The following is a 21,187-nucleotide window of genomic DNA, read 5'->3' on the forward strand; positions in this document are numbered from 1 at the left end:
CCAATAGAAACAAGTATTACAAGCATTGAAGTTAAAATGTGATGAAAAGCAGCAACAACCAACAAAAACCTAGCAAAGTTAAATAATAAATAATAATAACAAAAAGAAAAAATAAATATATATATATATATATATATATATATATATATATAAAAATATATATATATATATATATTTTGGTGGCATATATATATATATATATATATATATATATATATATATATATATATATATATATATATATATATATATATATATATATATATATATATATATATATGCCACCTTTGGGAACGCTACCACGACTAAGAAGAATGGACAATGCTTTTAAAAAAGGTAACTATTCGAAGCTGGAAACAAGTAAAAGGATCACGTCACAAATTTTTATTGGAAATCCATCATTTATAGTTTACCTCATTGGAATGAGTCCGGTTTTGGTGCTTGGCTCTGTCAGAAGCATTAGAGAAAGCCTTGTTGCAGCCTTCATGCTCACAGACATAAGGTTTCTCTCCAGTGTGTGATCTCAAGTGGGTTTTCAAGTTTTCTAATCTGGAGTAAGCCTTCGAACAGCCTTCAAACTGAATAAAAGAAGAAAGATGGAAACAGGATTATCTTTAAAAAGAAAATTACGAAACTTTAGGCTAAACTCCAGGCTAGCAGATAAATACACAGGAGCTTTTTCACCTGCAAAAGATTTGTAATTCTGTCCAGTCAGGTTTGATATTTACACAGCCCTGGCAGGCAGCAAAGCCAGGTTTCTAATCTCATTTATTCTAATGCAGTTAAGCAATAAAGCCTAAATACCTTCTTGCCCCAGCCTGTGACTGGACAGTGAGGGAACAGCAGCAGCATGTTTTTTTTTGTAGGCACATGTGCCTCAAGTAGAGGCTGATAGGCTCAGTATTGGCCCCTCCTTTCTCAGTCTGAGTGCTGCTGTGAAAGGGATTACAAAAGACTGATATCAACATACAGTGAGGTACTTTCATTCGCTGCATGTATACTCACATACCAGGAAGTGCATGGCTATATTTCAGAAGGAATTTCAGAAAAAAGGTACATTTTCAGGATAATGCTTAGGCACAATAAAAAATGTTATGTTCCCTATAACCTAGCAATTATTTGGAGAACAAACAAAACTGCATAAAAAAAGGAACTCATTTGTCTAGTAATGAATGAAATATCAAATATGCTTACTGTGCATTTGTGTGGCTTCTCTCCTGTGTGTCTTCTCATGTGGACCACCAGCATATACTGAGCTTTAAATGGCTTTTGCTCTCTTGAACAGTCCAGCCAGCGACATACAAACTCCTTCTTTTCACCATGTATGTGATCATTGTTTATATGCTGCACAAAAATAGAAGAAGGCAAACTTGAGCAGAGTCTTTACAGCACAAAAAAGATCACAATCCTTAGATGTAATCACTCTTATTATTTTTTTTTTCAAATTCTTTATTTATAAAGCAAAGGTATTAGAGGTGCATCGAATGGAAATTTTGAAACCGAAAATGCAGAATGGACTTGGTCAAAAACTGAAACCGAAAATGACAGTTTTTAAAAATATATATATATTTTTTATATAACTGTATTATATTCAGCCTTTTTTTTTCTTTAATTCTTTATTTGCAAAGAAATATGATAACAGAAGCACACATATATCGGTACATCAGACAAGGCAAGTTTTGGTCTTGCTATAAATACAGCTCGACTGTACGGATCACATAAATCAAACAATTAAGCATAGCTAGTCATGAAAACCTGAATATTCCTGGTCTGGATAACCAATCTTTAGATTAGGGAGCTCACTTTTACCCATAAAGTGTCAGAAGCCACTGTGTAGAAGTTATTGTGGGAAAGATTACGACCTGTAAGTCGTCATCCCTAATGAGAAGATAAATGAGCATATTCGTATAAAAGAAAGTTAAGAAGAAGAAAGGTGTTGAAGGGGGGAGGGGGGGGGAGTATTGGGAAAGAAAAAGGAGGGGGAAGGAGCTCTTTCCTCCTGCCCCTCCTTTAGTTACTCAGATTTCAACCCGTGTTTCCTAATTACTAGATGCTAATGCCGTCAGCTTTGCATACTCCTCAGAGTAGAAAAATTCGAGCCAATAGAACCACTTCTTGAGGAACTGTTCCCTGAGTCCCCTATCGGTTGCTACAAGGTCCTCTATTTTGTGGATCTCAGCTATCCTTTTCAGCTAGACCGCTACCCCGGGGGCTCTGTCCGCTTCCAAAACAGGGGGGTGCAACTTTTTGCAGCCGTGACCAGTAGGGGCAGGATTGATTTCCTGTAAGCCTTGCTCGGTATTTCATAGTGGTGTATTAGAAAGAACTCGGGAGTCATGGGCAGCTCACGGTCTGTGAACTTCTGAGTGATGCGGTGAACCTCTGTCCAGAAGGTAGAGATGAACCTACAATACCAGAAGATATGGAGAAGGGTACCCACCTCCTCTCCACATCTCCAGCATAGGTCTGAACTCTGAGGAAACATCCGGTGCAGCCTGACCGGGGTGTAGTACCATTGTGACAAAACCTTAAACCCTGCTTCCTGTTGGTTGGCACTAATCGATGTTTTAAATGTAAAGAGAATTATTCGCTCCACCTGATATCCCCAGATCTCGTTCCCACTTAGCTAAATAGGGAGGTCTATACCCCTTGGGGGGTGTGATAAGAAGTTGTTAAGATAGCGAGATGACATGTCGTACTGACTCTTGGTCCGAGCAGAGAAGCTCAAAAGATGTTAGGGCTCTTAAAAAAGGTAACGGGGAGGGATGCACTCTTAGAAAGTGAGCTAATTGAATCTTTTGCCAAAAGGAGAGGTTCACTAATAGAGGATCAGCCATTAATTCCTCTCTAGACATCCATTTCCCATTACTGGTAAAATGGCGAAGTTGACTCCTGTCACTTCCATTCAGGGCCTGGAATCTGGGGTCACTCAGTCCCAGGCTAAAAATAGGGTTCCCACTTATTGGGGTAAGTGGTGAGGGGGTTGGCGCGATTGAGTGCTCACAAAAGGTTTTTTGGGCTATTCGCCATGTCTCTCCTACCGTAGGGTGGTCTTTCACACACGCCGGAAGGTTCCTATGGCACCAGGGTAAGCCCTCAAGTTCCACCCCCGACAAACATCGCTCTATTTGAATCCATTGCTTTAGTGTCCCGTGGTGACACCAGTCAATGATTCTCGTCAAGTGGCAAGATTTGTGATAAAGGATCACGTCCGGGAGAGCTATTCCCCCTAGCGTTTTTGGTAAACGTAAAATTGACTGAGCCAGCCGTGGGGGTTTCCGAGCCCAAATGAACCTAACCAGTTCTCGGTTGGCTGTTCTAAGGAAAGCGTGCGGGATCCTAATGGGGAGGGTCTGAAGTTGGTACAGTAGTCGGGGCATAATGTTCATTTTTATTATGTTACACCTCCCGAACCAGGAAAACAGGCCCGTCTGCCACTTCTGTAAATCATTTTTGATGATCCTCAGAAGAGGGGGGAAGTTGAGAGAGAAGATATCCTCCGTTCTCCTTAGCAGCCGGATGCCCAAATATTTAATGTGGGAACCTGCTCAGCGAAAGAGGAAGTCTGCTCGCAGCAGGTTGTCCAGGGATGTCGGCACGGAGACATTTAAAGCCTCCGATTTTTGGAAATTGACTATGAAAAAAGATAGTGTTCCGTATCTCTGCACTTCTGACAACAAGTTTGGTACCGAGACTAGGGGGTTGGATATAAAAAATAACAAATTGTCAGCAAAAGCTGCTATTTTGGGGGCCAGGGAATCACTAAGATGGATCCCCGATATGTTAGGATTGTCTCTCACTGTACGGAGGAATGGTTCCTATATTCAACCTTTTAATTAATATAATGAATTTAAATTAATATGAATTTATTGTGGGCCATTATCAGCACCTTTAGCTCAAAAAAAGCTCAAGAAAAATGCATCCCTTTAAATTCTCCAAAATGGCCTGTTGTGCTTCCGTTGTGGTGTTAAAAATACTGCTTGCTGCATTTTTTGGCAGTTAACCCTTTCCCGACCGGCGCACGCCGATGTACGTCCGCAGAATGGCACGGCTGGGCAAATGGACTTACAGGTACGTCCATTTGAATTCCCCGCCATGCCATTGCATGCGCGCCGGGATCTCCGTGAGTCGGGTCGCGGGTCCTGCGGACTCAAACGCCGCGGGGATACCCGTGATCGCCTCACGGAGAGGATGTAAACAGCATCTCCCCGTTCTGCCTAGCGCCTGTCATTGGGAGCAGTGTTCAGAGTAATGACACTGCTAGCCCATCCCCCTACAGTTAGTAATCACTCCCCTAGGACATACTTAACCCTTCCCCGCCCCCTAGTGGTTAACCGCTTCACTGCCAGTGTCATTTACACAGTAATCAGTGCATTTTTAATCGCACTGATCGCTGTATAAATGACAATGGTCCCAAAAATGTGTCAAAAATGTCCGACATGTCCACCATAACGTCGCAGTCATAATAAAAATTGGAAACAGGAAATGTTAATAAACACATTGTTTGTTCCAAAGCAGTAATTAAATGGGTATTTTAAATATCAGATGCAAAATTTATAAAGTTCTGTATTATACATACATAAAAACATGCATGGGGAGGTCCAGTAAAGGTGTATCTTTTTCTATTAGCCCTGTGAATGCATGTTTACTTTAAAACACCCTGTGATTTGGTGTGTTTTATTTTTATTATAGACATTCTACCGCTTACAACAGGATGTTTGAACCAAACTAACTAACATTAACTTGATTCATTGAAAAGATGTCTCTTTTTGGTAAACCCAACACTATTTCTTACAATACAATTTTAGATAACAAAGGACTGACTTAAAAATTATTGCCATTAATTCACGAATTGGCTCTTGAATTCTGTACGCAATGAACAGCTTCCTATATGCCTGTATGAATGCATAATTTAACAAAACTACTAAGAGTGTACCTATATAAATAATGTGAAAACCTGAAGGCAGTGTTAAGGTAGAAAAGCCATAGGGACTACTCTCAGCACATAAACCCACTTTATTAATAAGGTAGAAATCAGTCAAACAGCAATTAGAGTCAATGGCATTTGTGGAAAAAGCCTAAAGGGGCCATTGGTAGCTTTTGTTTTTTTAAGCAGACATGTTCAAAGCTAAACAATACAGAAATAAGGCTGTCTGAGACAAATACACATAAAGAACAAAATGAGCAAGCAGAGCAGATGTGCATGGCTGGCATACACATTTTAAGAGAACATCATATTTATATATATCAAATTCATTCATCATATCATATTCTGTCCTGAGAACCAAATGTCTGACATGTTTGCCTTGGACAAATCAAGAAATACAGAACAAAAAAGGCACATGTAAACATTTGCAGTTTTTGGAACTCATGACACCTACTGTAGTAGTAACAATTCTTTCTTGATACCTCTAGATGGCACAACATACAAAATAGTTCCACTACTAAGTTGGAATTCCCTGTCTTCAATTGTAAATACTCGTGATCTATATCATCTCAGTTTAATATGTTATAATCACGATGAGCTCGTTTGACCTTCTCTAGCACTGATTATAAAGTGTAGTACAGTCAAGGTGAAGTAATTTTAACTGTATTGCATTTAATTGTCATTGGCTACATAAATACTTTGTACGGTAGAAACAAAAATAAGTCCATTGACTTTATCTTGAAATTGTAATTTTGTTTTCGCTACATATTGAAACCAAAGTTTTGTAACCAATAAAAAAGAAAACAGAGCAACAATTTTAGTTCGTAAAGTAAGTTACCTTCGGCAAATGCTTTAGTGCTGTAAAAATAAAATTTGCAATTTGCGGAATCAAAATTCTGACAGGCATTTAGGACATACAATGCAGACAGTTACTGTTTATTCAGGAGACAGTTCAAAGTTGTTCAGCCTACAAAATGCTCTACAGAAATGACTGATGAGCTGTTTCTTGTGCCTGTCTAAATCTTAAAAATGCTAAAAGTGATATTTGTTTAAATATGAAGCAATTGATTTTACCACATCAGCTAGTTCCTAAGCAATATGTGATGCTTTAATGTGGTCTTACATGCAGTAATAATATAAGTATCACAAACCGAAAGTTGTCTCTGCAATACAATAAAGACTTCAAAGTGGTATTTAAATCTTCTTTTAAACTTCAACCTGCAGGTAAGCTTATAAAAAGTCTTATCTGTAGGTACCTTGGAAAGCACCTAAATCTGTGCTGTTTAGTACATATTGTCATTGGATCAGGCCAATGACGTCAGTGGTGCATGCGCAGTACACTCTGCATTCACAGCACACTGAGTGTGTCATAATTGTAGAGCATGCCTCGATAGTGAATCTGGCTTGCATGCATTAGAATGATGTCATCGCTGCCTAGCCATTTAAGCGGCCAGAGACCATGAATCTGTAAGGAAGACCGGGCACAGATAGAAGGGCCAGCAGCGGTAACAGTACAGAACTGGAGGGCTTCATTTCACAGGTAAATCTGTCATTGTGAGCTAATCTGCGATGCATACTAGCACATTATAGCATCCAGCACCTAGGGATCATTAAGAAAAAAATAAGTGAAGTTAACTACTGCTTTAAACTTTGTCACAAAACACTGCTAAAAATGTTCAAAAATAGGAAGTCTCCAATATGCATGCCTTGCCTTGTTTTGTAAACTATGATGGCCAAGTAAAGACTTTGAAAACAAATTTATACACACTTGTATGCTAAAACTGCACTGAATTAAAAAGCACATGCCTTATATAACTGCCACTAAAGATGGTCTTGATTGCAGAGGTAGTTTCAGATTACATTTTATCCTAAACAAAGATAAGCTGGTGTCATGATGTAAGAAAACCTATTCGGAAAAAGCATTGGCCACTGCATGTGAATGCCAAATGAAAAAGGGATCTTCTAAGGCCCTAGTACCCAACTCGCAGACTGGGATTGCACGTGGATCTTTGGCAATTTTTTTCGTGGCCTTCAGAGCCCCTGCATATAGCAGTCTGCATTTTCTTTACCTGGGCACTTACTCAGGACATTGAAGGAAACATTTTCTTTAGACTAACTTCTAGTAGTAAAACTTTCTTTTTTCTTTTACACTATCGTACCAATCTTACTTTTTCTGTACTGACTATTCCTTTTCACTTTTCATGTTATTTTAATCTGATATCATGTTGTATATAACGTATTTTGCTGAAAGAAATATCAAATATGGCACAAGTAATTCTTTAACCACTTCAATACAGGGCGCGTTCACCCCCTTCTGGCCCTGGCCAATTTTCAGCTTTCAGCGCTGTCGCACTTTGATTAACAATTGTGCGGTTGCAACACTGTACCCTTATGAAATTTTTATCATTTTTTGAGACAGATAGAGCTTTCTTTTGGTAGTATTTAATCACCACTGGGGTTTTTATTTTTTTGCTAAACAAACGAAAAAAAGCCGGAACATTTTGAAAAAAAACAAAAAACAAAAATCTGTTTCTTCTTTTCTATTGTACAAGTTTGCAAATACATAATTTTTCTATTACACTGATGTGTGCTGATGAGGCTGCACTGATGGACTCTGATAGGCTGCGCTGATGGGCACTGATGAGGTGGCACTGATGGGCTATTTGCAGCTCTCTGTAGAGCCAGTGATTACCTGAGGTGATCGCTGGTGGACACACACAAAATTACACAGAATCAGGCCTCTGACTGCTACAACCTTGGGAAACAGACGACACCAGAAGTCTCAAAAATGTAGCCGCGTTCTTGAGCATTTGTGACGCAAGATTAAGTCTCAGAAAGGCTTCAACCAATATAAATCTGCCCTCCAAAAATAAAATTCCTGCCTCTACATTGCCAAGCAAACATATTTTATCACTCTCATTAACACCCTTTCATCCTGTCTCCATCAACTCTTCTCTACCTTTAATTCTCTACTTTGTCCTCCACTACCTCCACCCACGAACTCACTCACAGTCCAGGAGATCGCCAATCACTCCAAAAATAAGATAGAAAATACTCATGATGAGATCTCCACTGTACAGATATATCCCCCACTTAGCACTCCATGTCAACAGGTACACTCAATACTTCCCTCATTTAATTCTGCTACTATAGATAAGATTGCTAAGCTTTTTTCTAATGCTCTCTTATTCTGGCATCTTCCCCAACTTTCTAAAAAATGAACTAGTCACCCCCATACTTAAAAAGCCCTTGTTGGACCCCATGAATCTTAACAACCTCTGACCTTCTTGCTCCCTTTTACCTCCTTTTAACTCATTGAATGCCTGGTCTACAACTGACTAAGCTACCACTTCACTAAAAATAACTTTCCTAATCCCCTTCAGTTATCTCCCTGGGTCAGCTGATAGCCTCCCATGGCTTTCAATACCATTTCTACGCTGATGAACCCCAAATCTATCACTGTACCCCTCAGCTCGCTCCATCAGTCTCCTCACACATCACTAATTTACTCACAGACATCCGTCTGAATGTCACAAGCCTTCCTCAAACTCAATCTATCCAAAACCGAGCTCATAATATTTTCTCCACCACGTGTGCCTTCTCATGACTACTCTGTCAACATTGATGGCACAACTATCATCCTGTCCCCGCATGCTACGGTGTAATCATGAACTCTCTTTTTAGCCCCACATCCAATCACTGCCCAAATCTTGCTGCCTCAACCTCTGCAACATCTCCAAAATATGCCCATTTTTAACCAATGGCACCACAAAGCTTCTAATTCACTCCCTGGTTTTCTCTCACCTCGACCACTATAACACCCTTCTCATTGGATTACCTTTACATAGGCTATCCCCCCTTCAGTCCATCATGAATGCTTCTACCAGACGCATCAAGCTTAACAACTGCTCAGTGTCTGCCTTCCACTCTCTGCCAATCCATCCATTGGCTTCCACTCACCCAACAATAAATACTAACAGCTTAAAAAGCCCCTAGCTATATTACTAACCTAGTTTCAAAATACCAACCAACTCATTCTCTTCATTCCTCCTAAGACCTAAGACCTCCTGCTCTCTAGCTCCCTTGTCACCTCATGTCTCCCCCCATGCTTTCACCAAGCCTCTCCCATCCTCTGAAACTCCCTACCCCAATCTGTCTGACTATTTCCTACTCTGTCCACTTTTAGGCGATCCCTGAGAACCCATCCAACAACTATACTTTAATTTTCTTCATCAGCTCATCTCCCACAGTCATTACATTTTGTATCACTTGACCCTCGCTTTTAGATTGTAAGCTCTAGCAAGCAGGGTCTCGTGATTCTTCCTGTATTGGTTTGTATTGTAATTGTACTGTCTGTCCTCATTTTGTAAAGTGCTGCACAAACTGTTGGCACTATAAAAATCCTGTGTAATATTAATAATAATAAAAATGTTTATAAGGCCACAAGAGGAAGAAGCAATGTGCTCTGACATGCTATAAGTTCTATCAGGGTTGCATAAAGTTATTTTACAGTGGATCTGCACATTTCTATGTATACTTTTTTAACAGCCCCATAAGTCAGCGTGCCATTGCACAGGAACCTCTTACAGTCATGGCCCCCAGTAAGAACAGAAAGAAAGTATCTAACAGTCTTGTGACTTTTATTGACACCGGGACATTTGCAGGTTCAACTCACAAGATGGGTATGTAAGTCACATGGAACACAAACTAATGTATTTGAAATGAAACTTTGTTCCTCGTGTTGTAACTTAAAATGAACCTATTAGGAAAAGTTAAAGTATCCTTACATTTTTTTTCACTATGCTTCTTTTTATTTATTTATTAGGAATTTAACATCAAAGGGACAAGAAAACATACATTCCAATCAAATCAGAGCAGAACAAGAAGCATCTGTGAATTTGTCAGATTTTGAGGGCGCTCCATTCACAATATCTGAGTGTCAACCATCCCTGAATCCCTGAGATAAAACTGATCTGTGTTAGCAGAGTAGTTTATACTTTAGCCCTCATTTCACAGTATAGCTAGGTTTTCTTTTTTATCCACTGGGTTTGCAGCTGCCCATACATAACAGTCAATAGGTTAAACATGCTCAGCTTGTATGTTCAACTGAAAGTCCGAGAATTCCCAAAAGAGAAGAAAATCCCTGGCTCCTGTACAAAGAAAACACCGTACTTTGCTCCAAGGAGCTTTTTGTGGCAATTTAAATGTACAGAGACAGACACAATATCCTGCAGAAGCAAAATCTGCCTTATAACATTCCTGACCTCAAGAAGAAGATATGACCCCCTGGAGGAACAGGAGGTACAGTATCTATTCAGACAAATGCACTGTCATCCTTAAAGCAACTGAGTGATGCTTTTAATCTCCTTCTTGTTGCAGCACATATAGTTTGACGTATGTGATATGGATATGCTATATTTGAACTGTTTTAAATCAAATAAAATCAATGCAATGCCTGTATTAGTACTGTGATCTTTGCAATGTGTTGTTTATATGTTACTGTTAATACAGTGCTTATATCATGATGGTGTTGAAATACTGTAAGTTGTAATGATGAATAAATATCATAAACACATCTAAAATGAACAGTTACCCACTTAATTACCTTACTTACCTTACACAAATATTATATACATGTATAAAAAGACATGAAAGAAAAAGTAGAGCTGTTTCCCAAAGTAACTAATCAGTTCATGCTTTCAAATCTAACTCTAACAGAATAATAGTTTTGGATGTTAATGGTTGCTGTGTGCATCCGATCTCTACCTGTGAGCAAACTATTACTTGAGTTTAAGAAACACATCCATTATTTAAGCTTAGCAATACCAAATATATGAACCATTTTGTGTGACCTTTCCCTATACACTGTTTGATTCTGCTGTTATGTAGTAGTGTAACTGCCCTTAACTTCAAAAGCAAACTAAGGGACAAAGTTAACATTTTTTCAAAGCAATACAGAGGTTAATACCAGACTAAACCTATGGCTTAGATGTACTCGGTTTCACAGCAGTGTTGCTGCTGGGACTCTCTTGTAAGCTCTGTCAACACTGTTCTGAAAGCCAACTACAGTATGATACTGTTTCACCTTCTTTGAGCAGCCTGTGCTCTGCTTCAAGAAATGGAATCCGGCAGGAAGCTAGTTAAGGAGGTGGTATTTATGATGTGACAGCTATCCCCTGAGATCTATACTTTACTGGCTTATGCAGTCTCTCTGGACAACGCAATGTCCTAAGTGGCCTCTACTTTCTGATCCAAAAATCTGTGGCCTCTTTTAACACTATCAGAGAATATAAATTCATCACATTAAGAAAACAAGTGATAACATCATAAAGCAGGGATATGCAATTAGCGGACCTCCAGCTGTTGCAAAACTACAAGTCCCATCATGCCTCTGCCTCTGGGTGTCATGCTTGTGGCTGTCAGAGTCTTGCTATGCCTCATGGGACTTGTAGTTCTGCAACAGCTGGAGGTCTGCTAATTGCATATCCCTGTCATAAAGGGTCATTTAAAAAATACACGTTAAGACATATATTCTTCATTTGAAGTCCATAACTATTAGGTTCTCTAGCATTTGCTAAAGTTTGCAAACATTTTCTGTCAGACTAAGCTACTATAGCTGTTATCATTACACAGTTTCTAAAACACTGTTAAGTTTAATGGACAAGTGTACTTTTACTTACATTTGCCCCAAGGGTATCCCCTTCCCATAGATACCTGTTTCTACTCACCTCAGATCAGCTGACAGATACAACAATCTCTTGGAGCCAGGCACTGAGGTCAGAAGTGTCTGTACTGGAATCCCTCCTTCCTCAGCCACTGCACACATTAGACTGACGGGCACATGGCCGAGGAGTTTTGCAGTGTGGTGGGCAGAGCCTGAAGGGAAACAGAGAGACTAGTTCCCCCATCCTGATGTTGATTGACAGCACATGGCAGTGGGCGGGTATATTCACTACAACAGCATTTGTGCCCTCTCACTGCCACACGCTATCAATCAAAAATAAGACAGATGTAGTGACTAGATTAATTTTTCAAATAAGGGCGTTACCATATTTGGGTAACTATATCAGCCCTATCCCCATCCTCTTTGTTTACATTCATCTGTATGCCAGCTCAGAACTGGTTTTAATTACCTCCAGTTTCTAAAATCTGCAAAATTACAGTGACTCTTTAAGAATATGTCACTGACACAGAGACAGGTTCCTAAAGTGGCGGTAGTTAAAAGTACCTAAGATTGTTTCCCGTATATTCCATGAAGTATTCTGTCCAGTTCTGGTCACCAGTCCTCAGAAAGGATGTGCAGGAGCTGAAGTAAGTCCAGAGTAGGGCAACAAAATTAATAAGGGGACTGGAGGACCTCAGTCCAGGGGACTGGAGGACCTCATTACGAAGAACGGCTACAAGCACTTAATTTATTCTCCCTGGAGAAGAGATGCTTGAGAGAAGATATGATAGCGATATACAAATATCTCAATGGTGATCCCAGCGTGGGAATAAAAACTATTCAGTCTCAAGGAGTGTAAGAGGACACGGGGCCACACAATGAGATTGGAGGAGAAGTGGTTTGACCTTGAGCTGCGAAGGTTTTCATTGTCAGGGCGATGTGGCACTCACTTCCACAATTGGTGGTGTCAGGGGGGAGCATTGATATTTTTAAAAGACTCTTGAATGTGCATCTTAGTGGACACAACATACAGGGATATGGGAAATGATTATCAACACTGACACTCGTACACCTACACAGGTTGAACTGCATGGACTATTGTCTTTATTCAACCTTACCTACTATGTAACTATATGTGTATGTAATGTTACTGAAACTGTCACAGATGCTTGCTCTAATTAGAAGCAGCTAGTTCTAAAGGGACCTACTGCAACAAAAGTGTAGTTAGACCTTTACTGAAGAGAGTGGAGAATAGCAGTGCTGGAAAGATTTCATTAATGTGACAGGTTCCTGTAAAGGGCTCTATCCCTGCTGGCAGGAGGAATCCCCAGATGAAAGCTAAATGTATACAAAGAGACTATGGATAGTGGTGATGCTATTATCCAAATGTGGTAATGTACATATCTGGAAAATTACTTAAGCCATTAGGTGGGTGGAACCTGATGGGGAACCGACAGCGCATGCCAGTGAGTGGATATGAAAACTACTATTGATCTGAGTAGCAGCTATGTTTCCACACTCTACTGTGTGCTGCCAATCAACAGCAATTTAGGCATGACTAGGCAGACTAGCCTCTCAGTCCCCCATTAGCTTTTAACCACTGCACTACAAAATTCTCTAACACCAGTCAGTGTGACAAGCGCAGGGACTAGAGAAGAAGGAGGGACCTTAAGGAAGGCGTTCTGTATGGACACATCTAAGCTCAGTGCCAGGCTCGGTCAAATTCATGCATCTGTCTCCGATGAACTGGGCAAAGGCACCAACAATTTTGGTGCAGTGCCCCAACGGATTTCCTGATATGTGTATATGAAACCTTTTATGAATTAAATTGTACTGTGGTATTTATAGTGGATTTCTCAGTTATATTTTTTTATCCTTAAAAACTTTATTAAATAGACTTACTCCAAACATACCAATAATCTTTTCCATGTACAGGAAAAAATCTTTTTATAGATGCAATTAATTTTCTCACAAGTTTTTAAATACTACATCCCAGTGAAATTCGGGTACTGATAGCTGTAAAGTTAATAGTTTAAAATGCCTCATTCTTGTGTTATGAAAAAATAAGAACTCTTGTAACACCTCCAATATGGATTCCAGACTGAGCCTTGCCAATCTCTTCCACACAGTGTTGACATTTTTATAAAGTATTTGCATTGGTCCAAGGCGGGGGCGTAATTATTTCCACACATCATGAAATTCAATTGCCAATTTAGTGCTTTCGCATGTTCATGGCAAAAATTTATAAATGAAGGAATTCATTTTAGGCTTCAAACTGTATTTGTAAACTGTAATCACTACTGCATAAAGGGTTAATGCATTATTTAAAGAATGTCAAATTAAATGTGATATGAATGGGGTTATGTCTTTAAAAAAGGTCTGTGTAACTATAGTGGCTTTGAGGGGTTTGAACATTTTTGTAAAGGTTAAAGACTAATCTGATGTTCTCAATTGGTAAAAAGATATCAAATAAACAATACTGCCCCAACGTGAAAGCGTATTATCACTCTTTTTTATGTTATTTTATAAAATGCAAGCATATATATCTGATGGTAATAATTGTCCTTTATTTAATATTTAGTACATCATCCTATCTTCACTTCTTCCTCAACAAGCGGTATTTTCTACAAAATGCGTTGACACCTCTTGCGGGAAGGAGAACCTGTCGGACTTTTTCACATACAATTATTGTCCAAGTGTTGAATGTCTAGACTTATATTTGGCAGGGGTCTGGTCGTGGCTGCGGATCGTGTTTGTATATGATTGCTCTTTTATGTTTTGTATTGTAAATTTGTATTTGCATTGTATATTGTATTGTATTTGTATTGTATATTGTAATTTTTTTTATAATTGTATGATCTCATAGCAAGCTAGTTTTAATGTATTTGTATTGTATATTGTAATTTTTTTTATAATTGTATGATCTCATAGCAAGCTAGTTTTAATGTCTGATTTGCTGTCGCTGAATTGCGTACCTGAAAAGCAAGTAATGGTAACAATAAAACATTAACTCAAAAAGACAACAACAGTCTGTGCCAAAAAAAAAGAGTAAAAAATATATGCCGAAGCATGGGGGCAATCCACCCCTAATGTTAGGGGCAAATCACCCCTCCACCCCTGCCCCCATGCTTGAACATATATGCTCTTTTTTTAACTGTAGTGGTGAAATCACCTCCTACAGCGCTGGAGTTGCTGATTTATGTATTGTGAGAGCAAACGCTGTTGCCGTCAAGATGAATAAATCAGTGCTGCAGCTGAATGGCGTACCTGAAAATAAAATAATGGTTAACAATAAAACACAGTAAACAGTAACGTATAAAAGAATTACATACCTGAAAAGTAAACGTGATAAAACATAGTAATAATAAAACATTGGAGTTAAAAAATACAGTAAAACAGAGCAGAACAATAGAGAGAGAATAGAGAAAGAATAAAACGACAACTATTTTTGGCTTTTTTATTTAAACCACTTCCCGCCCGGCCTATAGCAGAATGACGGCCAGGCGGTGGTTCAGTTATCCTGACTGGGCTTAATATGATGTCCAGCAGGATAACAGCCGCCGCGCGCCCGTGGGAGCGTGCATCGCGGCAGTCGGTGGTGCGGTGTGTCAGTCTGACACACCGCTACACGGATCTCGGTAAAGAGCCTCTGACGGAGGCTCTTTACCACGTGATCAGCCGCGTCCAATCACGGCTGATCACAATGTAAACAGGAAGACCCGTTGATTGGCTTTTCCTCACTCGTGTCTGACAGACATGAGTAGAGGACAGCCGATCAGCGGCTCTCCTGAAAGGGGGGTTCTGTGCTGATTGTTTATCAGCACAACCCCCCGCGGATGCCCACACTGGACCACCAGGGACACCACCAGGACTACCACAACATATGGATCACCAGGGATGCCACCCTAGACCGCCAGGGATTGCAGTAAGTGCCCAAACAATGCCAATCAGTGCCCACACATATTGCCAGTCGGTGCCATTAAGTCAATGCCTGCCAGATGTCTCCTTATCAGTGATGCCCAGCAGTGCCATCTATCAGTGTCCATCAGTACCACCCATCAGTGTCCATCAGTGCCACCTATCAGTACCCATCCACGCCCATCAGTGCCGCCTGTCAGTGCCCATCAGTGCCGCCTATCAATGCCCATCAGTGCTGCATACCAGTCCCACCTACCAGTGCCCATCAGTGCCGCCTATCAGTGCCCATCATCAGTGCCACCTCATCAGTGCCACCTTATCAGTGCCCATTAGTGCAGCCTCATCAGTGCCCATCAGTGAAGGAGAAAACTTATTTATTTACAAAATTTTATAACAGAAACAAATAAAAACTTTTTTTTTCAAAAATTTCGGTCTTTTTTTATTTGTTGCGCAAAAAATAAAAATGCCAGCAGTGACCAAATACCACCAAAAGAAAGCTCTATTTGTGGGAACAAAATTATAAAAAATGTGTTTGGGTACAGTGTAGCATGACCGCACAATTGTCATTCAAAGACAGCGCTAAAAGCTAAAAATTGGCTTGGGCAGGAAGAGACAAAAGTACCTGGTGTTGAAGTGGTTAAATTATTTTTGTTTTTTATCGACTTTTTTTTTTTACACTTTTATTTGTTACTGTAATGGTTGCAGGTTTGGGTCTCTCAAAATGCGATAGCATCTTTGAAGACCCTATGTAAGTGTATCCTAGTCTGTACAGTGCTGTACAAAACATTCACCGATGCAGAGACCAGGTCAGGAGGGACAACAATAGCGGGTGTCATGCCTAAATCTGCGCTTACTACTGAATGACATCTTCTTTGGGGTGATCGATTGGTAGGGGTACCAGGGAGGACATATGGAAAATGCCTCCCATGCAGCTAGCTCACTGCATTTACATTGGGAAGTTGGGCCACAGCACCGTCTGGAAACAGAAGGGCTGTGATGATCTCTTCCTGGAATTTAAGGAAGGATCCAGTTCCTCCTGAAGCTTTGTATAGCACATAAGCGTTCAGCAGAGTCAATTGGAATAAGTATACAGACATTTTTTTGTACCAGCGTCTGCCCTTACAGGCAATTAAGTACGGCGCAATCAAAGTCCACCCCTCACATATTCAAGTTGTATTCATGGACACAGAGGGGTTTTTTCCACAACACCAGTCGCCATTTGAATTTGGACCGTCGTGTCTGCGTGAAGGAAGGACAGAACGAAAACATCCTTATTATCCCTCCACTTCACAGCGAGCAAATTATTACATTTCAAGCAGGCTCTCTCCCCCTGCCTAAGATTGGAATCTACAAGCCGCAGGGGTAAGCTCAATTGGATTTAGGTCTGCACTTTGACTGAGCCATTCTAACACATGAATATGCTTTGATCTAAACCATTCCATTATAGCTCTGGCTGTATGTTTAGGGTCATTGTCCTGCTGGAAGGTGAACCTCCGCCCCAGTCTCAAGTCTTTTGCAGACTCTAACAGGTTTTCTTCTAAGATTGCCCTGTATTTGGCTCCATTCATCTCCCCATCAACTCTGACCAGCTTCCCTGTCCCTGCTGAAGAAGCATCTCCACAACATGATGCTGCCACCACCATGTTTCACGGTGGGGATGGTGTGTTCAGGGTGATGTACAGTGTTAGTTTTCCGCCACACATAGCGTTTTCCTTTTAGGCCAAAAAGTTCAACTTTGGTCTCATCTGACCAGAGCACCTTCTTCCACATGGTGTGCCCCCACATGGCTTCTCACAAACTGCAAACAGGTCTTCTTATGGCTTTCTTTCAACAATGGCTTTCTTCTTTCCACTCTTCTATAAAGGCCAGATTTGTGGAGTGCACAACTAATAGTCGCCCTGTGGACAGATTCTCCTACCTGAGCTGTAGATCCCTGCAGCTCCTCCAGAGCTACAATGGGCCTCATGGCTGCATCCCTGATTAATGCTCTCCTTGCCCAGCCTGTCAGTTTAAGTGGACAGCCATGTCTTGGTAGGTTTGGAGTTGTGCCATACTCTTTCCATTTTTAGATGATGGATTGAACAATGCTCCATGAGATGTTCAAAGCTTGGGATATTTTTTTATAACCTAACCCTGCTTTAAACTTCTCCATAACTTTATACCTGACCCGCCTTCATGATGCTGTTTGTTCACTAGGTTCTCTAACAGACCTCTGAGGGCATCACAGAACAGCTGTATTTATACTGAGATTAAATTACACACAGGTGGACTCTCTTTACTAATTATGTGACTTCTGAATGCAATTGGTTCCACTAGATTTTAGTTAGGGGTATCAGAGTAAAGGGGGCTTAATACTGTCCGGAAAGTCCCAGTAGAAGACACAGCATTAGCCACTCTGGCGTGCGCCTGTGCGTGTGCTCGTGCATCACTCTGTGCCAAGTGGCCTACTTAAACTGGGTGCTGTCTGATCTGCAGCTCCCTGTGGCCCCTGCTCCTGTTTATCGGCCTTTGTGTGCTTGACCTTTGGACTCTCTCTCTGCTCTCTGCCTGCACCTGACCTCGGCCTGCCTCTGACTTTGAACCTGCCTGCTCGTTTGATACCTCGCTGCCTACCAGTTGTTGACCCGGCCTGTGACCTGACCTGTCTGCCTAGCTCCTGCTCCAGTATCACCTGTCTGTACATTAACCAGCCTGCTTGCTTCCACTGGAATCCACAAACCCCTGAACTGTGTATAGGACTGTTTGAGCCAACTTCTGGGTGTGGATATAGGGTGCTCCAGCTTCCAGCCTGTCTGCTGTTTGGACTGTCCTTCCGGTTGGTGGTCACCTCTACAGCATTGTGGACCCCAGAGCCGCCCTGCCAGCAACCAACCTGCCAGGTTCTCATACCACACTGCACTCCTGTGCCTCCTGTCTGCTCTAGCAGGGGCCGTGAGTCAGATACGTAAGGGAGGCCTTACTTGAGCTCATCAGTCAGGTAAGTGAGAATCTGACAAATACAAATTACAAATGCACGCCACACTTTTCACATATTTATTTGTAAAAAAATTTTGAAAACCATTTATCATTTCCCTTCCACTCCACAATTATGTGCCACTTTGTGTTGGTCTATCACATAAAATCTCAATAAAATACATTTACGTTTTTGGTTTTAACATGACAAAATGTAGAAAATGTCAAGAGGTATGAATACTTTTTCAAGGCACTGTACAATAAGCAATAAAAACACTTCAGGGGTTCAAATCCTCCTCCACTCAATCCAAGAGTAAAAAAAATTGGGCTTTGGATGCAAATTAGGTTTGGTTGCCATTTCTATTGTATGTCGTATAAAGACAAGGTAAGACACTGTACTCAGGGACTGCACAAACTAAAAAGGTGCTTTAAATCTTTTCGTCTACGTCACCTGCTTGGGATCTTTGCATTGAATTCATTGTATTTGTTACTAACAGATGACCTTCATACTAAATGTACTTGTGTACACATGCATGGTATGATCCCCCTTTGGTTCTTATTTAATGAAAAATAGATGTTATACTCAGCGCTGCTCCTATAAACAATAACACAAATACAATATCTAATAATAAAGTGCCTACATCAATGTATTCAATGGCATGGTATTACTTAACAATATAAGGTGCTCAGTGCAATTATAGTGCAAAACAATTAAAGTGCAATCATATAACAACAAATAGTGTGTTGAACTTGTGCAAAATACGCAGTTGATGTGGTTCTCAGGTGATTTAATTATTTAATACTTATACCTTTTTGTACTTGTTGAACTTTCTGTAAACTTTAATAACATTTTATTATAAGTTATCATATAGTTTTATTAGATAAAGTTATCAAAAAAGTTGCAAAGTAAAAACGTGTTACATTACTGAATAGGTTGAACTTTCACAAAAAAAAAAAAGAAAAAAAAAAAATGGTAATGTCAATTGCTGGTGTTCAGCAAGGCACTTATGCAAATGGCTGAGCCAAAATGCCTACAGAGAACTACTGGCTGCTTAGATGTAGAGAAAACAGGTGCCAGATTTAGAGCAGGTTTACTTTGTCCTGCTCTAAAACACATAGCACATTGTGGGGTTTTATTGCTTATTTCCAGCATGGAGACATACACTAAAAATATTGAAGGAATTAACAGGGCTGGCCTGCAGAGTCTCATCTATTTGGCACTATTTTAATATGGCATGCTATGTACTTTCTGTGCAGTGAAGTCCAGGATTCACTTAGTCATGCCAATAAACTATATTACAGTGTGTCATAAATACAGATGCTGTACAGGTCAGCAGCTGATTTAAACCTTTGAATAGGAAATATGCAGGAAGAAAAAAAAAAAGAAGATGATGGGAGAAGCTTTAAATGTGCCAGCCTGAGGGAATGGGTCACTTATTATTATAACTGACCATAGGGAAAGCAAACAGTTTTTTGTACACCTTGTTAAAGTTACATGCTCTGGAATGTGGCAGCCAGGAGGAGGCGAGGGTAAGCGTCAACCAGGAGGAGGCGGAGGTAAGTGTCAGCCAGGAAAAGGCGGGGGTAAGTGTCAGCCAGGAGGAGGTGGGGGTAAGTGTCAGCCAGGAGGTGGCCAGGCCCAGTAGCCTCACCCAATCCCAGGTGCCTCCCCTCCACCTTACAACAAAAAGGGCCAGGAAAGGGAGTAACGTAGAGGAGGCAGCACTGGGCCTCATTAAGGAGGCTAATGCGGCCCTGAAAACACCCCCCGACGCTGAAGAGGCCTATGGCTGCTATGTAGCTGCAAAATTGCAGCAAATAGAGGAGGGACAACGCTTCATGTGTGAGAATCTTATTTTTCAGTCGCTTCGGAAGGGGTTGAGGGGCCAAATTAGTGAGAACATGCACTTATGTGCGCTCGCCTATCCTCCTCTTCCTGCCACAAGTCCACCTCCAGAGCCACAGACTCCAAGGTAGGCTGCAGGGAAGCATGGAGGGAAGGCTGCAGGGAAGACAACAAAGTGATGGCCTGGGTTCAGTCTGGTCTGGCTGGCTGTTGTAGTACCACAGCCTGGGGACATATATGTCATCTGCTGCTGTTCCTGATCTCTGGGAGTCCTGGACCAGATTGTGCTCCCTATTATATGGACTTCTCAGGCTACCAATTTGTAGTTAAAAAGAGTTGATGTGTGTCCTGGGCAGTGGCAGGACAAGGTATTCCAGTGCCCAGGGCGAAGATGCCAAAATGCGCCCCCCCCCCGGTCGCAGAGCACAGGGGTCGGAGCTAGTAGAAGCATTTGCAGCACACAAAAACACATGTGATGGTTGCAAAGTGCACCAGTATTACTATTTACATTTGTGGTTGGTTGGTCATCACAATGATCACAAAGCACAAAGCCAATTAGATTGCTTTGATGACGGCTTGGTTCGCGGTCAATAATGAGTAACCTGGCTGCCCAGGAGTGATTTCTGAAGATTGTAAATGGTGCTCTAGAACTATGATCTGCGGGCTGCATCGCTGATCATTGTATTCTGACAGCGGAGGAGTCCTGCTGTCAGAGTACAATGGCACAGAAGGGGGATTCCTCCATCCACCATGTTTTGAGTGGATGCAGGAATCTGTTCAGCTTGCTGGAAAAAAAATAGCATGTACTAGGGTGGCACTGATACCGGTATCATTGCCGATACTAAGCATTTGCACAAGTACTTGTACTTGTGCAAATGCT

General features: G+C 40.9%; 1 protein-coding gene across 3 annotated transcripts in view; it reads right to left on the minus strand.

Annotated features, from left to right (window-relative positions):
• Positions 1 to 21,187, minus strand: part of GLI3 (GLI family zinc finger 3) — a 381,269-nt gene that overhangs the window by 25,430 nt on the left and 334,652 nt on the right. For all 3 annotated transcript variants that reach the window (XM_073630540.1, XM_073630539.1, XM_073630538.1), the window contains 2 exons: positions 1,195 to 1,344; positions 414 to 578 (listed from right to left, as the gene is read on the minus strand). In XM_073630540.1, the coding sequence (XP_073486641.1) occupies positions 414 to 578; positions 1,195 to 1,344 (315 nt within the window). The remainder of the gene's footprint in view (positions 1 to 413; positions 579 to 1,194; positions 1,345 to 21,187) is intronic.

Source organism: Aquarana catesbeiana, linkage group LG05, assembly GCF_042186555.1.
Source record: "Aquarana catesbeiana isolate 2022-GZ linkage group LG05, ASM4218655v1, whole genome shotgun sequence".
NCBI classification, from domain to species: domain Eukaryota; kingdom Metazoa; phylum Chordata; class Amphibia; order Anura; family Ranidae; genus Aquarana; species Aquarana catesbeiana.